This window comes from Zootoca vivipara, chromosome 16, assembly GCF_965207765.1.
Source record: "Zootoca vivipara chromosome 16, rZooViv2.hap1.1, whole genome shotgun sequence".
Taxonomy (NCBI): Eukaryota; Metazoa; Chordata; class Lepidosauria; order Squamata; family Lacertidae; genus Zootoca; species Zootoca vivipara.
The window spans coordinates 33,833,236-33,859,706 of record NC_142599.1 but is presented as its reverse complement, the minus strand read 5'-3'; the positions used below and the strand labels follow the sequence as shown (position 1 = coordinate 33,859,706).

At 48.8% G+C, this 26,471-nt stretch overlaps 1 protein-coding gene across 6 annotated transcripts; it reads right to left on the bottom strand.

Annotated features, from left to right (window-relative positions):
- Positions 1-1,839: 1,839 nt before the first annotated feature.
- PBXIP1 (PBX homeobox interacting protein 1) lies at positions 1,840-26,108 on the bottom strand. 6 transcript variants are annotated; one of them, XM_035098813.3, is made up of 11 exons: positions 25,977-26,108; positions 20,294-20,447; positions 13,651-13,720; positions 13,099-13,160; positions 12,343-12,505; positions 11,183-11,416; positions 10,612-10,635; positions 9,694-9,764; positions 9,212-9,388; positions 3,876-4,921; positions 1,840-2,692 (listed from the first exon to the last, which is right to left on the bottom strand). In XM_035098813.3, exons 2-11 carry the CDS (start codon positions 20,354-20,356, stop codon positions 2,587-2,589), a joined length of 2,016 nt encoding a protein of 671 aa, XP_034954704.2. In that variant the 5' UTR covers positions 20,357-20,447; positions 25,977-26,108; the 3' UTR covers positions 1,840-2,586. The 6 variants fall into 6 exon arrangements, with proteins under 6 accessions (XP_034954704.2, XP_034954705.2, XP_034954706.2 ...); XM_035098814.3 differs by having other exon boundaries at positions 9,212-9,385; XM_035098815.3 differs by having other exon boundaries at positions 12,343-12,499.
- Between the last annotated feature and the right edge of the window lie 363 nt (positions 26,109-26,471).

Here is a 26,471-nt window from a genome sequence, read left to right as displayed (position 1 = left end):
AAATTCAGATTGGTAGCTAGGTTTGAATATGTAAACTGCAGGTGTGTACAGACACACACAAATAGTTCTGCTGGCTTAAGGTACAAAGCAAAGTATTTTGGAAGGGAAACTCTAAAGAGGGAGAGCCTCCCCCCCAAAAAAACCCCTGTCCATTGAGGTCTGAGCATGCTCTAGTAATGGAATAATAACTGATCTGGAGTTGGCAGATGCCATGGAGTACCCAGGAAGTGGGCATGGCTGGCCAGCCTCTTAAACAAGAGCCCCCCATCCTGTCGCAAGTTCCACTTGTCATGACTAATATCCATTGACAGAAGTCTCCTCTTCCATGAATTCACCTTTAAAAAAACAACAACTATCTAAGCAAGGGGCCAGTGGTTGCAGATGCCCATTTGGGGATGATAGGGCGAAAGGCAGGGAGCCCAACAGAAGGTGGCGTCAGAGAGCCAATGACAGGCAGAGCCACCCATTTCAAGTTCCTGTTTCCCCATGATCCTCCTCACTGCTGCCTTAAAGGGCAACATTGAGAGGAAGGAGGGAGAAGCGGATGGACTGGTTGTAAGTTAAGAAGAAAGGCAAGTGAGGGTTTTCGGAGCCCTGCCACATCTGCCCTAGTGAACCAGCCTCCACTGGAGTGGGCACTGCAATCTCTTGTGCCAGTCAATCTCCATCAGTTAATTGTGTGACATGTGAAGAACACGTTGCTTTAAAAAAGCTTCTCCACAATGGACTCAATCCGCCTCCTCAATTCCAACAGCATATTCAGCAACTTGGGCGCAACTGATGTGAAAAATCGCTTATTAGTTTTGCAACGATGACAGTCCAGCCCTGGCCGGTTTGAAGTATGATTCTCCTGCTCTCAAGGTCATCAAACCCACCCAAACCTAGCAGGGGCCCATCTAGCCAAAAACGTAGACAGCTCTATGGTAGGGTGGAGGACTGGAGGACCAGTTGTGTGCTGCTGAGCCACAAAAAGGGGATGAAGGTTAAAGTTCCCTTGTGAATCCATCAGTCTTTGAGGCTTGCCCATCCATTGATACACGGCAAAGGTGGGCGGCACATTCTTAACGGTGGGTTTTGTGACCTGTGGTGCGAGTCCAGCTTTGCAACGGGAGTTGGCGCACCTGTCTTGCAAGTGAGATGCTAATCTAGGCTCGCCATATTTCAAGAACTGAATACAAAAGTTGTGGGGGGGGGGATGACCTGGACATTTTGCCTATTTTTCGAAATTCCCCCTGGACGCTAATTTCGCCAGACATGTCTGGAAAATTCCAGGCGTATGGCAACCCTAGCTAATCCCAAAGATATTGGAGGTGGGAAAGCACTTTGCTTATGCTCAGAGATACAATTCCTCCTTTGCACACACTTCAGTTAGCAAGTATTGTGCATGCATTGTTGGGAAAGAGAGGAGAGTTTGAACAGGGACAGGAACACAGGGAGTGGTGTCAGAGGTTTGGTATATCTAGCTTGATGTTGTCTACACTGACCGGCAGCAGCCCCCCAGGGTTTTCCCTCACCCAGTGCTACATGGAATTGAATTTGGGACCTTCTTCCAGCAAAGCAGGGGGTTGATCACTCACTCAGCAGTGGTCCTTCCCTCAAACTCAGGAATTACTCAGACACACAGACTGGAAGATTCACAACGATATTCTTAGCAGGTGTCATTGCGTTAAAACAACAACAACAACAGCGAACTACCGAAAGCTGTTGCCATGGCAAAACAAAAAGAGGATATATTGTTAGAAGGACATTTCCACCCTGCCAGCATCAACCCCCCCCCCCCCAAATCACATCCACCTTACGGCCTTCAATGGGCCACTTAGTCAGAGACAACCTTTGAAAGAAAGGAACAATCAGTGCCTTTATTTGGTTTCTGACACACTCACAGTGCAAGAAATTGTGCGGGAGTAGGGAGGGGGTTAATGTGGGGTGGGGAAGAAGGAAAACAAGCCATCCCTCCAAGTGACTCAACCCTCCCCCACCCCCACAGGTGAGGAAATGATATCCCCATTTTCACCATTCCTAATTAGAGAGGGCGATGAGAATTTCAGAGTTTAGAAGGGACAACAACAAGGTAATGCGTCCCGTACCGAGAAGCAAAATCTCGCCGGCATCATATTTCTAATTTGGGGTTCCAATCCATTTTTCCTTTGACACAATTGCTTATCCCGAGCCGAAAGAGAGGTGAGCCAGGACCCCCTGTATCTGGGTGGGAAGGCCCTATAGAGAGACCCTCATCCAGCCCCAGCAAAGATCTCCCCCAACAGGAGGGGACATGGAGTGAAAAAGGATTGCTTCCCTGATGATAATCCAACCGTCCAAACGCTTTTACTAATGGTCATTACTGAGTGGAAGCAAACTTGGGGTGGGGATGGAGGGCTCTGAGTGGGCTTGTTGGGAGGGGGGGAGGACAATGTATCTGGGTGATCTCACACATCAGAACTTGGCATGTTGATATAAAACACTTTCCTTCCCTGCCAGGAGTACCGGTACCAACCCCTCCACTGGGACATCCAGGAATCCTTGATAGGCCCAACTCCTTTACCCTCCCCACCCCGAGCCAGATTAGTACTGGCGGGTCCCGCCATCCTAGCCATGGGGCCAGCTGGTGCTCTCTCGGCCGTTCTTGCGCCCGTGTCCCTCGGGGTTCCTCTCCTTCGGGTGGCGCTGGGAGCTGCTGTCCCGCTGCGTGAATCTGGGGAGAAGGCAATACGGTTAAGGCTGGTAACATTGAGCCACGCAGGTGCAGAGCACACCGTTGGCAATCTGCTTCCCCCTTCTCCCCTTCTGATTTGTCGCTCCCCACAACCAGGAACATCTCAGAGCCACGTACGACATGGGGAAAACATACAAATAAGAAAATAAGAAGAGCCTGCAGAATTGAGTCCCATAGCTTAGCTACATCCTATATAATAAAGTGCAAGTGTCTCTGCGTCCAGTATTCCGTGTCCCTGTGTCCGCGCTACTGCGCATGTGCCCCACGGACACAGGGATTGGCCACAGAGACTTGGAACGCACACGCGCTCTCTCCCCCCCCACCTACCGTTTCCGTGCGGCCGCCAACCACCGCTCCCGGCCGGACTGAGGGTTGGCGGCATGGGGGGGGGAAGAGCGTGCGTGTGTGTGTGCATCCAGCAAGGACAGGTCCCGGGGTTCCCAAGCGCTTCTCCAAACAGGTCCCAAGCGCTTCTCCAAACCCCGGGATGTCTCCTTCCTGTTGGCGGCTGGGGGAGAGGAAGGAAGAAGGAGAAAGGGCTGCTTTCTCCTCCTTCGTTCCTGTCCCCCTGCCGCCGACAGGAAGGACATGTCCCGGGAGCACCGGATCGAGGAGCCGGTCTGCAGAGTCAGCGCCCAGCAACGCCGTGCTGGATTGAGGAGGCGCTGCTCCGTGCGGCGCTGCTGGGCGCTGACTCTGCAGACCGGTGCTCCGTGCAGCGCTGCTGGGTGCCAACCCGACAGGCCGCTTCCTTGATCCGGCGGCCTGCCAGGTCGGCGCTGATCAGCGCTGCACGGAGCACCGGATCGAGGAGCCGGTCTGCAGAGTCAGCGCCCAGCAACGCCGCACGGAGCATCGCCTCCTCAATCCAGTACGGCGTTGCTGGGCGCTGACTCTGCAGACCGGCTCCTCGATCCGGTGCTCCGCGCAGCGCTCACATATGTTCTAGCGCCCGTTTATTTAACGGGCTGAACGACACTAGTGAAGAAATAAATGTGAGAACCAGTGGTGGCATAAGTGGTTAAAGCGTTGCAGTAGGACCTGGGGGACCCGGGTTCAAATCCCCCACTTGGTTACGAAGCTCAGTGGGACCGCATTCAAACCATACATTTGAAAGCCCCTAGAGAGTCTCCCGCACCCACAACCTCGCAGGTTCTCTCACCTGCCCGGAGGGGCTGCCCCCAGCTGCCTCAGCATCACCTCCTCAAAGTTATCCGCTTCCTCTTCGCTGCCCCCCAGCTGTTCCGCCAGTTCCTCCAGCGTGTCCTCGACCTCATCCAGGAGCTCCACGAAGCTCAGGCGGTCGTGGGCAAAGGCCCCGTCGCTCCCAAAGTAGCCGTCTAGGGCGGCCACTAGTCCTCCATAGTGCTCGGACCAGCCCAGCCCAGCCAGGTAGCTCTGGAGCATCGGCAAGAAGCGTGGCTTCTGCACTGGCTCCAACCCTTCCTGCCGGGCGCACTCGCTGACGCCGGCGCAGCCCTGAGGAGGCCTGTACGGGTGCTTGGCCAGGGCTTCCCACAATGCACCGGGCTCAGTGGGTTTCTTGGCCTTCCGGTGCTCCCTGTCTTTGGCCGGCTTGGCATCTCGTGGCCCCTGGTACTTCCTGGGACGGTGCGGCCCATCATTGGCTATCTTGGGAGCCTTGTGTGGAGGACGGTGTTCCTCCTCTGGGCCTTCACCATGGTGTGTGGGTTTGCGCTCCTCATGGCCGTCGTGCCTCCTGTGCCAAGCCTTCTCCTTCCTTCGCTTGGCTTTGTGGCCTTCTTTCCAGAATGGCCTGGCCCCCTCTTCTGCCCCCTCCAGCTCCTGGGCCACCCTCTGCTCCACGCCATCTAGTTCCTTCCAGAGCCCTTCAGACACATTGCCGGGCGGAACTTTCTGGAAGGCTCTCCCCAAGTCACGCCGCACCGACGCCAGCAAGGAGCGCAGGCGGCGGATTTCGACCTCGGGCCTCTCTGCCTTTTCCCGTTGGCGGTCCTGCGCAGGCAGCTTTTCTGGGCGCGGCTGGGATTTGGAGTCGCCCGCCTCAGCCAGCTTTTCCTGCAAAAGATGGAGCTCGGCTTGTGTGGCAAGGAGGGAGGCCGTCTCCCGCTTCAGTGCCTCTGCCAGCCTGGAGTTCTCGGCGGCCAAATTCTGCCGCTGAGAGGTGAAGTCCAGCGCCTCGCCTTCCGTCTTGCGCAGGAGCAGCTGCAGTTCCTCTTTTTGGGCCTGCGGTTTTCCAAAAGGAAAGAAAAATGGAGACGCCTTCATTTGCAGGAACAAAGATGTGAGAGGAAATCCCAATACCCCACATCCCAGGACGCAAGTGACAAAACATCACCACACCGAGGAACCTGGAATAATTATTAAGGGCCGCTCTCCAAAAACTGTTTGTGGATCATTCGTTTCAGCAGTAAAATTAAGGATGGAAAGGAGTTATTTTGTCATTGTTGCTGTCGTTAAAAACACCAAGGGCTCAACCTAGTCCCACATTCTATTCTCTTTATTTATTTATTTTAAGTTTTTATTTATACTTTTTCAAATTTGTACATTTCATTAATTTTACAATCATTTTAATATTTCAGAGGTTGACTTCCTTCCCCCTCTTTCTGCGGTTCCTTAAATTTATTTTTTCATATCATCTGCGTATCCAAATCCATTTAATTTATTCATTTATCTACTTTAAATACAAACTCTTACAAAACTGTAGGCTATTACAATAACCCTGCCAATGTTTTTATCTGTTTGCAATTTATCTGTAAATCTTAAATAAACTATTTCTATTCTTTTATAAAAAGTTTGCCATCTTGATTTCTTATTCTTCCAGTGAGTTTCGCCATTTCTGCATATTCCATAAGTTTTTGTATCCATTCTTCCTTTGCTGGGACTTCTGCTTCTTTCCATTTTGGGGCGAGTAGCATCCTATATAATAAAGTCCCTGTGTCTCTGCGTCCAGTCCCTGTGTCCGCGCTACTGCGCATGTGCCCCACGGACACAGGGATTGGACGCAGAGACTTGGAGCGCAGAGACCGGCCCCTCCTCCGCCTCCTCCCGCTGTCCCGAGTGGCGATGGCCTCCTCCACCTCCCTTCTCCTGAGGAGAAGGAAGAGGCCTCTGCCGCCGCCTCCCGCAGCACACCTCAGGTAAGCGCGCCGCCCCTCACTCTCCCACCTTGCCGCCCCGTGTCACTCCGCCGCAGCAGGGAGGTGGAGGAAGCCATCGCCACTCGGGACAGCGGGAGGAGGCGGAGGAGGGGCCGGTGGGCCTCAGGCGCTCGACGGAGGCGACACCTGCGCGGTCCCAGGGCTTCCCCTCCATTCCCGCCCGGCTAGCACCCGTTTACTGAACGGGCTGAATGACACTAGTACATAAATAAATTTCTATACAATTTAGGTAGTTTTGTCCCTATAATTTTGCATTCCATTCTCACAGTCCCCAACCAGATAACTATGGGGAACCCTGTGGTTTCCAGCAACCGATATTCAGAAGCATCGCTGCCTCCAACCGTGGAGCCAATCAAGGCCTTATTTACCTCCCCAAATTTGCCAGTCCTCTTTTTTCTTTTCTTTTTTTTCGTCTTGTATTATCTTTAATGGTTTTCCTATTTGCCGCATTTATACTGTTGTTGTTTTTTAAGGGGGAGAATCATTTAAGCATGTGTGAAGCAGCCTCAATATTTAGCTTTTTTTTTGACAGGGTTCAAGTTTTCTCTTTTTTTTTTAATTGCAAAAAGATTCAGTTTATACATGTATGTTTTCAGTGAGAGTACAGTCTTAATACAAATTCCGACGATTGCGAAAGCCGAAAAACAGAAGAAAAAAAAATGATGAGAAAAAAAAGAAATTAACAAGGAGAAAAAAAAGAAAGAAAGGAAAATGGAGATACTCACATTCAAAATACAAAATTTCAATTACAATTCAATAAAAAATATTCATTACTCCCAACCCTCGTTTTCCCTCCCCCCTCCCCACCCGTCCACCATTCCCTCCCTCACCTAATTCATCCATATTCCCCTGTCGTATCTGTTATTCCGTAATCTTTACTGTTTGAATGTCATTCACTTTAATAAAATTATCTTTTAGTCAAATCATTTTGTCCTTATTTATCATTAAAGTTTATATTCTCTTCTTTCTCGATGTCCTTGTTAAGTAAGGAGTGGGATGGGAAGGTGGGCCTGATAACTACCTCTTATATTTAATTTTGTTTTATTCCTTGAACTTCCTGCCTTTCCCCTGTGCATTTAATCGTCTTAACTTTGAACGTACGCAACACAGTACATTTATCTATATCAAGTATCCAATTCGTTCTTATTTCTTAGTGCACCAATAATTTACTATCTGAAATTTGTTTTTCTTCCCGCCCTTTTTAGATTTCAATCCAATATTAATACAGGTGATAATCCTTTACAATATTTTTCCACATATATCCTATATTTATCCCACTTTGCAGCTAGGTTTTGTTTTGATTTGCCTTGTATGTTGTTAGTCAAAATAGCCATCTCCGCCAACTCCTGTAGTTTACACTGCCAGTCCCAAATTGTGGGGAGGTCTGTTTCTTTCCAACTTTTGGCGACCAGAATCCTGGCCGCTGCAGTTGCGTATAGAAATAGTTCCTTTGATGAATTAGGTATGTCTTTCCCTATTATGCTTAGTAATAGCATCTCTGGTCTTTTTTGGAATGCTATTCCTAGCATTTTTTTTATTTCCTCGTAAATTAGTCCCCAAAATCTTTTTATTTTCTCACATGTCCACCACATGTGATATAGGTCACCCCTACTCCCCCCACACCTCCAACACAGACTTGATAAATTTTTATAGATCTTGGAGAGTCTGGAGGGAGTAAGGTACCATCGGTGTTGCATCTTTAACATGTTTTCCCTGATGGCATAGCTCGCGGTAAAATTTATTTCCACTTTCCAAAGCTGTTCCCACTCTACCATCAGAATGGGTCGACCGATATCCTGGGCCCATCTTATCATATTAACCTTAGTTGCTTCATCCATTACACCAATTTCTAATAGAAGTCTATACATTTTTGATACTGTTTTTGTCTTATTATTAATCAACTCACTCTCTAATCTTGTTGGTTTTTCTTCAAATCCTATTTCTTTGTCTTTCTTATACAAGTCGTAAGTTTGATAATATTCTAACCATGTTGTAAAGTGAGTTTTCACTTCTTCGTATTTTTTCATTTTCATTTGGCCCAGTCCTCTTTTAAGGCCACCCAAGACGGTGGCTGTCACTGCCTCCTGTGGCAGTGAGTTCCGCAGTTCAACTCCACTGCGTGACAAAGTACTTTTATCCATCCTGAACTTTCAATCCTTCAGCTTCCTTGGATGTCTGCAAATTCTACTGTTAGGGATGACCAACTAAGGAGGAATGGCTTATGAAACCGCTGGAATATGCTGAAATGGCGAAATTAACAGCCGGGTTAAGAGGATATAAGGCAGGGTTGCCATATGTCCAGAATTTCCCGGACATAGCCGGAATACTGCACTAGGAAGCAGCGCCCAGGAGGAAATTGCTAAAAAAATGTCTGGGAAAATCTAGACGTATGGCAGCCCATGTTGGCAGTGTCATTTAACAACTTTGGCCAAGAAAAAGAAAAGCTGAATAACTTTTGTGTCCTGATTTTCACTTTTTGAAATATGGCAATCCTAGCATAAGGACAAAGTATTTAAGAAGGAATGAAAACCACTGATGATTTGAAATATAAGCAGTGGATTACCAAAAGATTTAACGGTAGAGGGGCTTAGATAATAAATATGTATCTGCTATAAAACAGCTAATAAAAAGGAATAAAAATCAAACATCAGGAAAGGAGAGTCAAGAAGAAACACTGTGTCTTAAAAAAGATTTGTATATGATGATAAGTGCTTTGAAATATTGTGGGATACTTAATGAAAATGCTATGAATGGAGGGGGGGAACAAAATCTACTGTTATGAGAGACAAGAATCAGGGCCTAACTTATTAAGGTAAAGGTAAAGGACCCTGGATGGTTAAGTCCAGTCAAAGGCAACTATGGGGTTGTGTCGCTCATCTTGCTTTCAGGCCAAGGGAGCCGGCATTTGTCCACAGACAGCTTTCCAGGTCATGTGGCCAGCAGGACTAAACCGCTTCTGGTGCAATGGAACACTGTGACGGAAGTCAGAGCGCACGGAAATGCTGTTTACTTTCCCGCCGGAGCTGTACCTATTTATCTACTTGCACTGGTGTGCTTTCAAACTGCTAGGTTGACAGGAGCTTGGACAGAGCAACGGGAGCTCACCCCGTCGTGGGGATTCGAACTGCTGACCTTCTGATCGGCAAGCCCAAGAGGCTCAGTGGTTTAGACCACAGCGCCACCTTTTACCTAACTTTTTACTGTCTCCACTGACTGGCAGCATCTCTGCAGGATTTCAAGTGGGGGTCATTCCCCCTCCTACTCGGAGATACCCCTGGGGATTGAACCGGGCACCTTCTGCATGCAAAGGAGCTGCTCTGCCCTCCTTCGCTCCACCCAGAACCCTCCACGCCACCTGCAGTTCCGCTTGCATAAGCCGGATGTCTTGATTCTCCTTGGCCAGCTTGTCTAGCAAGAGTCCCATGGCATCCAGGCTCTGGTGGTCGCCATCTGATGACATCACCGCTTCCTTGGCTCTCTGAAGCTCTTCGCCAACCGGGGGTTCCCGCGGGGGAGAAGCCGGCCAATCCTGCTGGGGTGGGGTGGGGGGTCCACAGTGAGCCGCAGCCTTGTTTGCGAACATCAGGATTTGAGCATCGCAGTCAATGCAAGGCGGGGCAAGTGTTGGTCCCTGAGGAGCCCACATTGCTCCGCCCTCCCGACCCTCCCAAGGCATCCCATTGGCTGGAATCTTTGGCTGGGCAGCAAGCCAGCAAGAAGATTCCATATGCTGACCCAGACCCAGTATTGTCTGCACTGACTGGCAGCTGCTCTCCAGAACTCCAAGCAGGAAACCCCCTGTTCCCTGTTGCGTTAGCACAGAGATAAAAGACTCACCACCCCAACAGCGCCAGGAATGGGCTCTTCACTGTCTGAGCTTGACCAGGGGCTGAAAATGTCCACTGAGCCTGTAGGAGACAGCCGGGGTGGGGTGTGGGGAGGATGTAGAGGAGAAAAAGGGGAGAGCTGAAAAAATTAAGAGCCTCTTTCATATATAGCAGGCACGTCCAACAGGTAGATTGTCATCTACCAGTAGATCACTGGATGTCTGTGGTAGATCACTGCTAGATCACTGGCACCCCTAAAAAAAGCTCACCCAAAATTTTCCTCCTCCCTAAAAAAAGCTGAACTATGACCTGAAGTCCTAAACAAAAACAGGCCTCCCTCCCTCCTAAAAGAAGCTCAACAAGTTTGACCTAAACCCCAAAAAACAGGGCTTCCCTTCCTTAAAAAAAAAAACTCAACAGCTTTGACCTGAACCCCCCAGAAGGGGGTAGATCACTCCCAGTTTTTAACTCTGTGAGTAGATCAGAGTCTCTTGGGAGTTGGCCACCCCTGATATATACCGTAGTATATAAATTTTTTATTAAATTTTCTGTTTTACAAATTCAGAATATTCATTTAAACATCTTTAAAATATCAATGACTTCCCTTCTTCCATGGTTCATTTTGCATATCATAAAACCCTGCATATTTTACATAAACTAAACCATTCAGCATTCCATTATTACATCCATCAAAACCTATTTACCCTGTTGAATTTAACTAAATGCTGCCAACATTTTCAAATGTACACTATACCCCGCCCCAGATATTCAGCAAACATTTCCCAGTCTTCTTTAAATGTATGTTCTTCTTGTTCTCTTATTCTATATGTTATAGAGCCTCTTTCTAAGCCGGCCGGCAAAATAGTGGGGTTTTATTTTCTGTGGTGGCTCCCCACTGGTGTGGAAAGGGAGTTAAAACAAGACTTACCATCATCTTGGTCAAATATGACCCCTGGAGAGAGAGAGAGAGAGGCAAAGAGGCTTTATTATTACTTATTTCATGAAATGTCTACGCCATTTGATTGTTTAAAAAAAGCCCTCACCGTGGTTTGCAAAAAGGTTAACCCAGAGGTTAAGACCATAGCTGCCAAGTCTCCCGTTTTCCCCAGGAAACCCCCATTTTTCCTGCTGTCCCCAGCCGAAAAAACGGATTTTTTTGTTTTTACCCAGTTTAATCTGGCGCGGCGGCCATTTTGGAACTGGGCGGAGCATGCTCAGAAGCGACTTTTAATGCTGCTCTGCCCAGTTCCAAAATGGCTGCAGCGCGACTTCTGGTGCGGTGGCCATTTTGGAACTGGGCAGAGCAGCATCAAAAGTCACTTCTGAGCATGCTCACCCAGTTCCAAAATGGCTGCCGTGCTACTTCCGCTATGCTACTTTCAGTCCGGTCCCTTATTTTTCAGAGAGGAACTTGGCAGGTATGGTTAGGACTGTCAGAGCCCCATCCCAGAGTGAAGAGCTAGCACAGTTAGCCCCACCCCAGGAAGGCCACTGCTTACCCAAGGATACCAACAAGGCCAATCCCAGGAGGGCGAGGAACCCGAACAGCCATTTTGTCCTGGGAAGGCCACCTTCGTCGCCCTCGAAGGCCTCCACACCTCTATCTCTGCCAGCCCCCGGCAGAACGGGGGGCGCGTCCCGACCCTTCCGCCTGCGCAGCCCTTCGACGTCACGCTCCTTGGATGCCTCTTCTCCACTGCTGGAATTGTTCCCTTCCTCCTCCCCCAGAGGGCCTGGGAAGGGAAAGGAGAGATAAGAAGAGGGCAAGAAATGAGGATCAAAAGATTGCGTCAGCTGGAGAAGTCAGGCTCATCTGTGGCCGCTCGCCTATGGCGAGGGTGAAATTGCTCCAGGCAACCAAGCAAAGAAGCTTTTATAGGTTGCAGGTAGAGAGGTGGCGAATCACCTTCTTTGTTCTGAACCCTGAGCTCTCTTTCTGGAAATTCAACATAAAGGTAGAACCTATCTCTGAACCTCACGGATCCTGCTCCACATCCTCCGCAAGTGGAACCTGCTCTTGAACTGCAATAATACCTTCTGCTTGCCAGGATGAAGAAGAAGAGTTTGGATTTGATGTCCCACTTTATCACTACCCTAAGGAGTCTCAAAGCGGCTAACGATCTCCTTTTCCTTCCTCTCCCACAACAAACACTCTGTGAGGTGAGTGAGGCTGAGAGACTTCAGAGAAGTGTGACTAGACCAAGCATCCAGTAGCTGCATGTGAAGGAGCGGGGAATCGAACCCGGTTCACCAGATTATGAGTCTGCCGCTCTTAACCACTACACCACACTGGCGAGTGAGCATCTGTAAGCAAGAGCGTCTGGCGACGCTACAGAGCTAAGAGGTTCATCTGCTGTTCCACCTACTGTTGCCTCCTGGATATGTCCACCACTAGAATGTGGCCCCCTGAAAGCTGCCCACAAAGAAATGCGGCCCTCAGGCCCGACAAGAATCTCCACCTCACCTAAGTCCTTAAGCACACATGCTTGAAACCTAAAACACATGCAATTGCTTGCATTTGTGTTCTGTTTCCTTGCCCTCTGCACTTCCTCTGTTGCCTCTTCCGGCAACAAAAAATGTAGGCTGCTTGGGGCAGAGATCTGTCAAACGCCTCTGCATTATTCCACAAAGAATGCCTACGTTGATGGCATTAAGTCACCTGCTTTGTGGATGACGACAGTTCCCTGCGGGACGGGCACGGATCCTTCCTCAGCCTCGCAGGTGCTGGCCTCCTTTGCATGTGACAGGACGGGCTCTGGGGTCTTGACTAGCGCGGCGGTTTCTTCAGAACTGGGGCCCACCACCACCTCAGGACCCTGCATCTCAAGAGAGAGATAAAGATGCTTGGAAAATTGGCATCGTTTGTTAATTTGTGTGTGTGTGTGTATGCGCCTATTTCCTGGCAGCCTCATATCCAGTGTTGCTTGGCAGTTCTAAGATACAAATAATAATAATAATAATAATAATAATAATAATAATAATAATAATAAATCATCGGTGCAGCTTTAAAAGGTTCAGTCTGCCATCTTGGTTCAAAATGGTGCCCAACTGTTATCCAGGTAAAAGGAACCATCGTGCAAAATTTGGTCAGACCAGTTCCTTTGTACGATAACGGCTTTCGTTGGCCAGTTAATTACCGCCATTTACATGTCCAAACACACATGCTACCAACGCCAGGAGGCCCTGGGTGCCTGGGCACCCACAAAATTTTCGCTGTGGGTGCTTGCCCTCCGCTGTCGCCCGCTGCCTTACCTCAGGGATGCTTCCGGGGTGCACAGAGGGCCTGTGTGGATCGTTTGGCTAATTGCCAAATGGAATTGAGTTCAAAGAGGAACAAAGCCCCGAGGCTGGAGAATTCTCATATACAGTACATGCAGAGTTCAACCGCCCCCCCCCCCTTAATCAAATGCTCTACCTTCTGACTGGCGCCATCTGCATCAGGGTGGTCGATGAGGGCTTTGCTCTCGCTGAGAGGAGCTGTCCGAAAAGATGCCTGTGTTAAAGCTCGCAAACGAATGCGTTTATTATGTCCATTTGCATCCAGGGTGGGGAACCGTTTGCAAAGCCAAGTGGACGCATTCCCTTCTGGGCAACTTCCGGGGGTGGGGCATGCATGCCAAGGGTTGGTGGGGCCAGAAGCAAATCTGGACGGAGCAAGGGGTGTCAGGGTTCAAGGACACATTTCAGCCAGGCAAAAACACCCAAGGAAGGTGCAAAGAAGGACTGGTGAGGGGCGGGGCCTGGTGAAAGGGGTGTGGCCTCATAAAGGGGGTGTGGCCTGGTGAAAGTTCCAAGTCACTGAAAATATGCTTCCCTCCCTCAGAGCAGTGGGGTGAGCTGGACCCCATACGCAAAGCAGCTTCCCCCATTGTATACTGAATTCCAGCTTGCAATATCATGCAGGGGTTAGGAAAGGGCATGGAAGGCAGTTAAGGGCTGGGCAAGGGCCTCATCCATCGCTGCATACCTTGTGTGTCTTCCTGGGCCGGCTCAGACTCGGCCTGCGTTTCCAAGCCAAGGTTTTCTACAGGGAGAGCCTGGAGGGGCAAAACGCGTCAAAAGCAGAGGTCACAATTATTTCCCTTTTTCTCATAGAGTGGAATGGGGGGAGGATATTAACCTGGCCCCGCCCCTGTGGTCCAACTTTGGCAGGTGGGTAGGGCAACCCACTTGTCAATCACCCAACTTCAATATGGTCGTGTCTGTGCTTTTGTAACTATGTTTTTAATTATTTATTTTTCTGGATACAAACAAGAAGAAAAAAACAGCTGTGATAAAATATTAGAAAAAGAGAGAATTTTTTGTTTTGTTTTGTTTTTAAAAGCAAAATACCTAGGCGTGCAGGACGAATTCAACTGCCCATGGTTGATCATTATATTTGAGGTTGATCATTATATTTTTAGGACCCACCTTATTTTTCTGAGTGAAATTTATTTAAAAGTGTTTGTAATATTGTGTTTTAATGTTGCAACCCACCCTGGAGCTTTAGGGTGGAGAGCAGAATAATAATAATAATTATTATTATTATTATTATCCCCTTCATGGATCAATCAAATATAATCCCCTTCATGGATCAATGCCTTGTCATGGCGAAGGGGCTTGAATAACTCAGAGAAGCTATGAGCTATGCCATGCAGGGCCACCCAAGATGGACATGTCATAGTGGAGAGTTTTGACTAAACGTGATCCACCTGGAGAAGGAACTGGCAAGCCACTCCAGTATCCCTGCCAAGAAAACTCCATGGACAAAGACAACAGGCATATAAAAGTTATGACGCTGGAAGATGAGCCCCTCAGGTCAGAAGGCGCCCAACATGCTACTGAGGAAGAGCGGAGGACAAGTACAAGTAGATTCAGAGCTGATGAAGCGGCTGGGCCAAAGCCGAAAGGTCGCTCAGTTGCGGATATGCCTGGAAGCGAAAGGAAAGTCCGATGCTGTAAAGAAAAATATTGCATAGGAACCTGGAATGTAAGAACCATGAATGGAGGTAAGCTGGATGTGGTCAAAAATGAGATGACAAGAATAAATATTGACATCCTGGGCATCAGTGAACTAAAATGGAAGGGAATGGGCAAATTCAGTTCGGATGACTATCATATCTACTACTGTGGGCAAGAATCCTGTAGAAGAAATGGAGTGGCCCTCATAGTCAACAAAAGAGTGGCAAAAGCTGTAATGGGATGCAATCTCAAAAATGACAGAATGATCTTGATACGAATCCAAGGCAGACCTTTTAACATCACAGTAATCCAAATTTATGCACCAACTACCAGTGCTGAAGAAAGTGAAATTGACCAATTCTATGAAGACTTACAACACCTTCTAGAAATGACACCAAAGAAGGATGTTCTTCTCATTACAGGGGATTGGAATGCTAAAGTAGGGAATCAAGAGATAAAAGGAACAACTGGCAAGTTTGGCCTTGGAGTTCAAAATGAAGCAGGGCAAAGGCTAATAGAGTTCTGTCAAGAGAACAAGCTGGTCACCACAAACACTCTCTTCCAACAACACAAGAGACGACTCTACACATGGATATCACCAAATGGGCAGCATCGAAATCAGATTGATTATAGGGTTCCGGTTTCCGCCGGCAGGAATGGCGGACCTGTTTTCCATCCCTCTGACCTTCGTAAGGAATTTGGCGGTTGCTAGGGGAGTAAATGGCAACCCCCTACCCTCTCCGGGGGTTACGGAGAGGGGCCGCTGGCCCGCGATGCCCCCAGACCCACTCCGACTGTTTATGGAGTGGGGGGAGCTTGGGCTGAAAAGCACTTACGAGGGCCAGGACTCCCGGACGCTAATCTGCATGGCGGGGATTTCCATGGTTAAAGAAGATAATTAGGCTTAAATCTATGGACATACTTCAGAAGGAGGGGAAGAAGCGCTGTTTACTGCTGAGAAATCTATGCTGCTGAGGGAGAGGAGTTAAAGGCTGTATATCATCTGGAAGAAGGATTGATGGGGACGGAGCGATAAGGGAATGGAGTTTTATTTTTCTTCATATGAGTTACTTCGTACCTTCCCAGACGCGATGTCCTGGCTTGTTTGGAGTGAAAGAGAAGCAAAAGACTGTGTGAGTTGAACTTTATAAACTGTTGTTACTGAGCATATTTTTTAAAGATGTGGAGTTGCCGATGAGAAAAGCCCCCCCCCCTAGTCGGACGGAAGGAGTCCTGGACGCGTTCAGAGGATTTATGAGCTGTGACGCACTTTGAATTGGAGCAGCGACCTGAAGCTAAGTTCAGCTATAGGGCAAGGAGATCCATTAATTTACCAAGAGTTTATGGTTTGATGTTTGGGTCTTCTGCCTGGAAAAGCTGTAAATCTTATAAAGATTGTTAATCTTCATGGCTATGAGAGAAAACGAAAGTGATTTGAGCTTTTTAAGATGGCGCTGCTTCGACGCAACAGGGAGCTCCAGACTAAGAAGATTTATGGGGAGGCTGGACTGATTAACCCACACAGGAGAAAGAACATTTGTGAAACCTTGTTTGATATTTATCTCAGCAGCTGGGAAACAATTGGTTGAAAGTGGAAAACATCTATGTGACTGTAAGGGGAAGATCTGGATTATTATGAACTTGGAGGACGATTTGAACTTTAGAAAAAAGACGGCAGTGGACGGTTGCGAGGAATCCCCAATTTCTTGAAGCATGGGAACCCAAATAAAAAATTCTTTAGATGATTTGGCATAACATTCGGTTTGATTGATATATATATGTGTATAATTTGAAATAATGAATGTGATATAATTGGTTTTAATTGGAAAATTAATAAAATATATTTTAAAAAAAAAACGAAATCAGATTGATTATATTCTCTGCAGCCAAAGATGGAGAAGCTCTATACAGTCAGCAAAAACAAGACCTGGAGCTGACTGTAACTCAGATCATCAGCTTCTTATAGCAAAATTCCAGCTTAAACTGAAGAAAGTAGGAAAAACCACTGGGCCAGTAAGAATCAAATCCCTTATGAATACACAGTGGAAGTGAGGAACAGGTTTAAGGATTTAGATTTGGTGGACAGAGTGCCTGAAGAACTATGGATGGAGGCTCGTAACATTATACAGGAGGCAGCAACAAAAACCATACCAAGGAAAAGGAAATGCAAGAAAGCAAAATGGCTGTCCAACGAGGCCTTACAAATAGCGGAGGAGAGGAGGCAAGCAAAATGCAAGGGAGATAGGGAAAGATACAGGAAACTGAATGCAGATTTCCAAAAAACAGCAAGGAGAGACAAGAGGGTCTTCTTAAATGAGCAATGCAAAGAAATAGAGGAAAACAATAGAATGGGGAAAACCAGAGATCTGTTCAAGAAAATTGGAGATATGAAAGGAACATTTCGTACAAAGATTACCACAATCAAGGACAAAAGTGGTAAGGACCTAACAGAAGCAGAAGACATCAAGAAGAGGTGGCAAGAATACACAGAGGAATTATACCAGAAAGATATGGAGGTCTCGTACACCCCAGGTAGTGTGGTTGCTGACCTTGAGCCAGACATCTTGGAGAGTGAAGTCAAATGGGCCTTAGAAAGCACTGCTAATAACAAGGCCAGTGGAAGTGATGATATTCCAGCTGAACTATTTAAATTTTTAAAAGATGATGCTGTTAAGGTGCTACACCCAATATGCCAGCAAGTTTGGAAAACTCAGCAATGGCCAGAGGATTGGAGAAGATCAGTCTACATCCCAATTCCAAAGAAGGGCAGTGCCAAAGAATGCTCCAACTACCGCACAATTGCGCTCATTTCACACGCTAGCAAGGTTATGCTTAAAATTCTACAAGGCAGGCTTAGGCAGTATGTGGACCGAGAACTCCCAGAAGTGCAAGCTGGATTTCGAAAGGGCAGAGGAACCAGAGACCAAATAGCAAACATGCGCTGGATTATGGAGAAAGCTAGAGAGTTCCAGAAAAACGTCTACTTCTGCTTCATTGACTATGCAAAAGCCTTTGACTGTGTCGACCACAGCAAACTATGGCAAGTTCTTAAAGAAATGGGAGTGCCTGATCACCTCATCTGTCTCCTGAGAAATCTCTATGTGGGACAAGAAGCTACAGTTAGAACTGGATATGGAACAACTGAGTGGTTCAAAATTGGGAAAGGAGTACGACAAGGTTGTATATTCTATATTGTCTCCCTGCTTATTTAACTTATATGCAGAATTCATCACGCAAAAGGCTGGACTAGATGAATCCCAAGCCGGAATTAAGATTGCCGGAAGAAATATCAACAACCTCAGATATGCAGATGACACAACCTTGATGGCAGAAAGCGAGGAGGAATTAAAGAACCTTTTAATGAGGGTGAAAGAGCAGAGCGCAAAATATGGTCTGAAGCTCAACATCAAAAAAACCAAGATCATGGCCACTGGTCCCATCACCTCCTGGCAAATGGAAGGGGAAGAAATGGAGGCAGTGAGAGATTTTACTTTCTTGGGCTCCTTGATCACTGCAGATGGTGACAGCACTCACGAAATTAAAAGACGCCTGCTTCTTGGGAGAAAAGCAATGACAAACCTAGACAGCATCTTAAAAAGCAGAGACATCACCTTGCTGACAAAGGTCCGTATAGTTAAAGCTATGGTTTTCCCAGTAGTGATGTATGGAAGTGAGAGCTGGACCATGAAGAAGGCTGATCCCATGGACTGCAAGAAGATCAAACCTATCCATTCTTCAGGAAATCAGCCCTGAGTGCTCCCTGGAAGGACAGATCGTGAAGCTGAGGCTCCAATACTTTGGCTACCTCATGAGGAGAGAAGAATCCTTGGAAAAGACCCTGATTTTGGGAAAGATGGAGGGCACTAGGAGAAGGGGACGACGGGATGAGATGGTTGGACAGTGTTCTCGAAGCTACGAACATGAGTCTGACCAAACTGCGGGAGGCAGTGGAAGACAGGAGTGCCTGGCGTGCTCTGGTCCATGGGGTCACAAAGAGTCGGACACAACTAAACGACTAAACAACAACAACAACAATAATAATAATGGTGGACTGCCCCTGCCCATCCACCGAAGTTCATGACATGGAGCTCCCGCAAGGGCTTGATTGCCAGCTGGTTGCCAAGTGCTTGGGAACTGCAGCGCAATGGGGCTTTTCTGCCTCCCTGGCACCAAGCGCTTTGCATTGAGCCCCCTGCTAAAATGAGAAGGGGCAAGCTCCGTTTCTGCAGGAGTTTCCAACAGAAGCCACTTGGTGCTGCAGGAGAAAGGCACGGGGGACCCCCTCTTGCCCATCAGCTGCCTGGCGGAAGTGGGAGAGAAGGTGACCAGCTTTGAGCTCCCGACTGTCTCTTCGTGGTCACCTGGGCACCCGCCCCACATATGACACCTTGCCTGGAGCAAGTGGGCGTGGTTTAGGGGGGAAAGGTGGGTGATGGCGGGCAAGATGCAGCCTGGTGAAGAAGGGAAGGGATCGTAGCTCAGCATCTTCTACTCTGCCTACGGAAGGCTCCAGCTTCAGTTGGCTGCGTCTCCTTGCCTTCTGAGGGGCTGCATGTCCCAAGTGGGTGGGGCCAGAGGCAAAAGTGAGCAGAATGACAAATATGTACAGTAGGCCAGTTAATAAGCACACACACACCCCTCAATCATTCATAAAAGCAAGCAAGAGCCATTCAAGAGTTCAAGGGGGCATTCCACCCCCTCAAGAGAGTACGAGGCAATGCTGGTGAGGGGGTGTGGTCTGGAAAGAGGAACGTGGCCTGGGGAGAGGGGCATGGCCTGGATAGATGGGTGTGGCCTGTAGGGAGGGGTGTGGCCTGGGGAGAGTGAGAGTGGCCTGGGGAGTGGGCATGGCCTGGAAAGATGGGTGTGGCCTGGGGTGAGGAGTGTGGCCTGGAAAGATGGATGTGGCCTGGGGAGAGTGGGCGTGACCTGGAAAGATGGGTGTGGCCTGGGGAGAGTGGGAGTGGCCTGGAAAGATGGGTGTGGCCTGGGGTGAGGAGTGTGGCCTGGAAAGATGGGCATGACCTGGAAAATGGATGGGGCCTGGCCTGGGGAGAGTGGGAGTGGCCTGGGGAGTGGGCATGGCCCGGAAATATGGATGTGGCCTGGGGAGAGTGAGCGTGACCTGGAAAGATGGGTGTGTCCTGGGGAGAGGGGGCGTGGCCTAGAGTGGCCTATAAAGGTGAGTGTGGCCTGGGGAGAGTGGGTGTGGCCTGGAAAGATGGGTGTGGCCTGGGGAGAGTGGGCGTGGTTTGAGGACGCCCTCCAGGCCTGAGGTTGCCCACCCCTGCCTCAAACCTCACTGCCAACATCAGGGATGGGACATCTTCCAAGGGATGCTGATGAACTCCAGTTCCCATCACCCCAGGCAGCAAGGACAACAGTCCAGGAGGATAGCCACTGCAGCCCCTAAAAACCTGGAGGGCTGCAGGTTCCCCTATCCCCCGCCCCAGCCCACAGAGAAAAGAAGCAGGTTCTAGGGCCCACCACTGACCCCAACTAGCGTCCTCTTCACAAGAGGTCAGTCCGATATGAAATGAGGCCTGGGAGAACCAAAAGGCTGTGAGCAGAGGGCTTTCAAGTTCATTATGCTGCCCCACCCCGATGTCTTGCCCCTGCCCCACAAAGCCTTCACCCCTCTCCCCAGTTTGCTTTCGGCTCCCGCTCACCTCAGAGCCAGCAATCACCCAGCTGTTGTTGTCCGACTCCCGGGAGTCTGAATTGTCGGTCATTTTGGCTCATGCCACGGGGCGTTAGGTCAGTGGGGCCTCCTAGGGATTCAGACCCCCAATAGGATGGGGGGCTGGAAGGAACAGAAGACGTCTGAAGAGAGAGAGAGAGAGAGAGAGAGAGAGAGAGAGAGAGAGAGAGAGAGAGAGAGGAGGTTCTTTATCAGCCTCGAGTACAAAGCACGCGAGGCTGGCCGCTTCACGTCGGGGGAATTTGACTGGCAAATTAATTTGGGCAGAGAAATTGGGGCACAGGCTGCAGATGAGAGTGGAGGCAGAAAAACCTGAACAGGCTGGCCGGCCTCTCTGTCTCCCATCCCAGCATGGTCTGCACTGGCTGGCAGCAGCTATGGCCTCTACCCCCTCGAATAAAGATCCCAGGCCTCATGAGCAAACGGGTGGTTTAAAATAGGAGCATAGGAACAGAGTCAGACTGGTGGGTCCATTTAGCTCAGCATTGCCTACACTGACTGGCAGCAGCCCTCCAAGGTTTCAGGCAGGGCATATTCCCAGCCCTACCTGGAAATGGCAGGGATTGAACCCGGGACCTTCTGCATGCAAACTGAGCTAAGGCCCTTCTGCATACCTGGCTGCAGAAGCTGCGCCCCCAACACTTCTGGTTGGGCTAAAGCCACCCTCTTAATCTCTGACAGCGCACCAGCGCTCTTGCTCAGAGGAAGCCTATTGAAATCAATGGAGTTGAGTCACAGGGTTGTACCCAACGCTGGTCTTCAGAGCAGACCCATTGAAATTTAAAGGCTTTGACTAACTTAGGCTGTATAAACACCGTACATTTAAAGCACTCGTCCCAAAGAATTCCTGGCACCCTTAGGAAACTACAATTCCCAGGATTTTTTTGGAGGGGGGGGGGAAATGCATGGTGTATACACAGCCTTCGAGTAGAACGTACCCTTTGAGTGGAATGTACAATAGATAAAACTCATTTATCTCAGTGGGTCTACTCTGAAGTGGATTGAGTCGGAGCCAACCCAGAATAGACAAGAGATGAGCATCTTCCCTTATTAGCTTGGAAAGGAGGAAAGGGAGGGGGCGGGCGGGTCGGCAGTTTTAAAAACGTCTTCCAGGCAGAGCTATTCTCGCTGGAAAGAGAATGTGGGGAATCCAAATTATGCCGGACTCTGAACGAGGTCCGATTACCAGCTCTCCGAAAGCAAGGAGAGGAAGGGGAAATAACCTTGCAAACACAAAAATGCAAATCTATGGGGCTCTGGGACAAAGTTGGTGGGTTTTTGGAGGGGGGCACACACAGGTGTCAAAGGAATAGGTACTCCAGACCTTCCCCCCCCCCAAAAAAAGAGGTGCCCATACATCAAAACCTCCATTTTTCTTTTCTTCTTAAATGTAATAAAAAATAAATAGAACAAAGAATTAAAACTTTAAACCATAAAGATTTGCAGCCTGGATGTACAAAGATCCAATGCAGCTCCAAAGGGATAATAAAGTATTAACTTGTACAAATATTCCCTTTATTATTGGTAAGAATAAAAGCATTCTTCACTTCTTATTGTCGAGAATCGAGGTTCTGTGTAGTATTAAATGAGCCATGCGTTTGCATATACTGCTGGCACTGAGTGAGCCTGCAACTCAATATTTTGTAGAAGTAGTAAAATCTTGGCATATATGAAAATTAAAAATGGTCGTTTGAGCTCTGCCTGTTATGCACTTGTAGTTTATGAGACATCTCTTCAAGTAGGGCAATTTGCCAACTCTTAAACACAGCAATCACGATGATTAAGATTAAAGGTCTTCCAGGATTTAGCAATGCAGCCGGCCTGGTCTGCTGTTAAGAGATGAGAAGGAAGTTCTCTACTTTTCAAGACCTCTCCCCTCCCCGCAATACATTCTTGTTAAATATCCCCCCCCTTCCCTGTAGGGAACAGCTGTCAGAACAGGAGACTGACTTTGGGGGAAAGGAGGGAGGTATTTTTAGACGCTTTTAATACACTTTAGCAGGTGGAAATTGCTGAGCAGACCAGCCCAGACTGCTCTGGAGGGACATGGCAAGATCTTTCTTGCCTCCTGTCACAGAATCCATTTAACTCCAAGCTTTTCTGCTACCATAGGGAGCTCCAGAAGGGAAGTAATTCCTGCTCCCACCCCACCCCCCACAACAAGTAACTCTCCACTATTCCTTTTTTGGACACAGGATTTTAAACAGCCTTGCTTGCTTGGTCCCCCCCCCCTCCTGCTAGGCCCCCGTGGTTATTCAAAGGAAAAGCACCTTTTTGCAGAGAATTTCTAATCTGGAAGTTTGAGAAAAAGAAGGAAGAAAAAGGCTGCAGTTTTAAATGTTATCTTATTTTTTTAAAAGCATGCCCCCTCGGGTGTTAACAGGTGCATGTAATGTTTGCCATATTCAGGGTATGAAAAGGTGACTAAATTAGACCCATCCATTTCAAGAGTAAAACTTGAGTTGGAGACAACCCTCTCGAGGCAGGTAACCGTTAGTCCATTGGTCTATCTAGCTTAGTGTTGTCGACACAGACTGGCAGCTCTCCAGGGTTTCAGGCAGGACACATGCCCAGCCCCCTAAGTTGGAGATGCTGGGGATTTGAACCTGGGACCTTCTGCGTGCAAAGCAGGTGCTCTGCCACTGTGCTACAGCGCTTCAATTCCATTGAACTGGCATAGGAAACTGCCTTCCAGTGAGTCAGACCGTTGGTCTATCTGGATCAGCACAGCCGGCACTGACTGGCAGCAGCTCACCCTGCCGAAAATCAGACTTGGGAGAAAAGAGAAATGTTTTGGGGCAGGCTCCTTGGAGTGAAATAGGCACTGTTATTCCACTTTCAGAAGCCTAATCCTGTGGGACAAAGCTAATTCCCAACACCACACAATCATATATCCCCCAAGGCACGCTGCACTCGTAATATGTACATATATTTCTGTGGCTTCTACTGTGTCCTTTGCTCCTGCTCTCAGCGTACAAAGAGGCTGTAGTTTTACAGCAGGCATCAGAAGATGCAAGCAGGAAACGGCCTTGTTTTGTTGCTCTCAACTTCTGCCCCCCCCCAGCTCCGATGCCATAGCAACCCTGGCAGGGGTGCCCTTAATAGGAGATTTATGTGGGACAGCGGAACCTAGCCGGCCCGGATCCTTGGCCCTTGGCGGCAGTGGCTACAGGCAGCCAAACACCACCCGACACAGGCAGGGACAAAAATGGGCCTCTCTATACAACAACACTTTTAAAATTTTTCATAGGACAACAAGAGAGCCCACGGTGGCGTGGCGGTTAGCTTGTCGGGCTAGAACCTGGGAGACCCAGATTCAAATCCCCTCTCAGCCACAAAACTCACTGAGTGTGACCTCGGGCCAGTCAGCCCGACCTCTCAGCCTGACCTACTTCACAGGGCTGGTGTGCAGGTTAAGGGAGGGAGGGAGGGAGAGAGCCCTGTACACCAACTTGAGCTCCTTGGAGGAAAAAAAGCAGGATATTGCTGCAATAAGGGGGTTGGACTAGATGACCCTTGGGGTCCCTTCCAACTCTACAATTCTATGATTCTACATGAGGTCCTGGCAGCCTTCAGCAGGGATGTGAGAGGAATGGTGATTCCATCGTACATGAGCTGCCTGGTATCCTTCAGGGCGTCTCATAATGTGTTATAACCAACGTGGAGCCCTCCAGATGTTGTTCAACTACAACTCCCATCATCCACGACCAACTGGGCTATTCTGATGTGGGCTGATGGGTACTGGAGTCCAACAAGAGATGGAAGGGCTTCGTACCTCTGATTAGACCCTTCGTAGGTTTCAATGCAACCCATTAACGAAGCTCTTCCCCCTGGAAATAGCGTGAGTTGTTGATGCAAAACACGCACCGCTGCAGATAACTCAGGTTGTTGGCTCCAGAGCAAGTGGGGAGAGATATGGCCCTCCAGAGCTTGCTTGGACTCCCATAATTCCTCAGCAGTTGCCCTGGGGTCCTTAGAAGGAAGGGCAGGGTATAAGTTTAATTCTAAAAATAAATAACAATAAGCATGCTTGCTGGGGCTCAGGGAGAGATGAAATCCTACAGGATCTGAAGGGCCTGTCCTTACCCTCTCCCATCAGCCATAGATCGCCACCTGGCCTGCCTTGCAAGGCTGTTGTGCAGCAGTGGTGAGGAACCTGTGTCTCTGGATTTCAAATCCCATCACCACACCCAACCCAAGCAGGAGGGGTGATGGGAGTTGTAGTTCAGCAACATTTGGAGAGCTCCCCTCTCCCCTTTTTACAGATCGCTGAGCAAAAAGACACACATTACTTTCACATTCAAAATTAGGGCATAAAAGCTTATTATATTAGCAAACAGTACAAAGTAAGAAAACAAAAACTGGTCATAATATTGGCCAGCTCTTATGGCCAGGGGTTTGGGACCTGTTGATCTCTGGAAATGTTGCTAGATTAGAATACCCATCCTCTTTGACCACTGGCCATGCAGGTCGGAGCTGATGGGAACTGGAATCCCTAAACACCAGTGGTTTGCCACTGGTTTCGCTAACTACCATAAAGTTTAGGGTGCAATCCTGTAAGCACCGACCTGGTAGGAAGTCCCACTGAACTGAAAATGGGTGCTTACTTTCCGGAGTAAACATGTGCAGAACTACAATTACTGAGATCGTACAGTCGTGAAATCAATGACTTGGAAGTCATCCAGCCCAACCCTCTGCAATGGAGGAATCACAGCTGAATAATCCCTGACAGATAACTGAAGGTGTGAAGCAATTGGGTGTTCAAAAAGTGGTGTGTGCGAATGTTGAGCATGACAGCCAAAAAACCAGAACCAAAACTAAACAAAAACCCTCAATCACCAGGAAGAAATCACTCTGTAGCACTGGCAACTTGGAAGGCAGAAAAGATGGACGCCTTACAAGCATTCCTAGCGTTGAAGTGAAGGATTATATACGTAGCCAATTAAGATCTCACCTCTCCATCAAAACACAACCCTTAAGGATTCCAGGGGCTTGCAAACTCAAGAGTATACAGAACCGGTGAATAAATTCTTCTGGATTAATTCATGCAGGGTATGTGGGCACGATTGTGGATGCGGGTGGCAATCGGGTGCAATATAGGGGCACAGGTGGGCTTTTGCGATGGGACAGAGGTGGGGGGGACCTCTCCCAACTCCAGCATCGCCCCTCTCAAACCGTGCATAAAAGGATCTGGTCTAGACCTTTCCTTTTGCATTGATTGCTGGGCGAAATGCTGCTTCCCAGTTTTAGAACCAAAGTTACCTGCAATAGATCCAAGGCAACGGCCGGTGGTTGGGGGAGGGGAGTACATTTGGAGGGATCTCAAAAACGAGTCCCATCGAAACTGCAAGCCTACTCTCTCTCTAGATAATCTCCCGAAAAAGCAGCAACTCCCTCCCAGAAGGCAAGGTGAAATCACAACCAACCAACCCCCTAAAGGGGCAACGGGAGGGCTGATGGGGCTGTTCCCATGGTAACCCTGCATCAGCGACCCTCGGGGGTTCCCTCTGCTGGACCAAATCATGCCGCCGCCCCCTTCCCTTGAAAGCTGCTTGCCCTAAAATTGTGGGGGGGGGGGCTCTCCGGTGACCCATACTACAGTATTACCCCACAACAATCCCCGTCCTCTTCACCTTTCCATCCATCCTTACCTTAGTCTCGGGGGCTCTCAGATCTGGAAGCTTTTTTTAGAAGGTGGAGAAAAGGATGGCTGCGAACGCCTCTTAACTTTGTATAGGAAACTTCGCAGCACTTTACCCTGCGGGGGGGAGGAAAGGGGCGGGACGTCGGGGCCAGGCAGCCTATCCCAGGGGTTGGGGAAAAACGAGTTTGGCCAATGAAGGGGAAGCGAGAGCAGGAGGTGGGGCGGACAGCACTGTTTTGGAATATGCAATGCAATCCTGAGGCCGGGAGATAAGTGTGCGAAACCCCCTAACTGGGGAGAGCTCTGGATCGGGAAGGAGGAGAACGCTTTGCGGGGAGATGACTAGGGATCCCCCTCATAAGATCAGCCTTCCTAAGGCTTCCGGGGGGGTGCGCAGAGAGGGGTGTGTGTGCCCCCCCCATCAGCCATTTAGGATCCTAGCGATCAGGCATGACTAAGCTGAGCGAGGCTGGAGAGAGACAGCAACAGCTGGAAGTTCAAC

What these genes read in the sequence shown, in the direction of transcription:
- PBXIP1 (XM_035098813.3), bottom strand. Translation starts at nt 20,356, where the DNA reads ATGACCGACAATTCAGACTCCCGGGAGTCGGACAACAACAGCTGGGTG. An exon ending in CAGATGGCGCCAGTCAGAAG is followed by an intron (nt 12,506 to 13,098) that starts GTAGAGCATTTG and finishes CTCTCTCTTGAG; the next exon opens with ATGCAGGGTCCTGAGGTGGT. An exon ending in TGTCGTCATCCACAAAGCAG is followed by an intron (nt 11,417 to 12,342) that starts GTGACTTAATGC and finishes TTCCCTTCCCAG; the next exon opens with GCCCTCTGGGGGAGGAGGAA.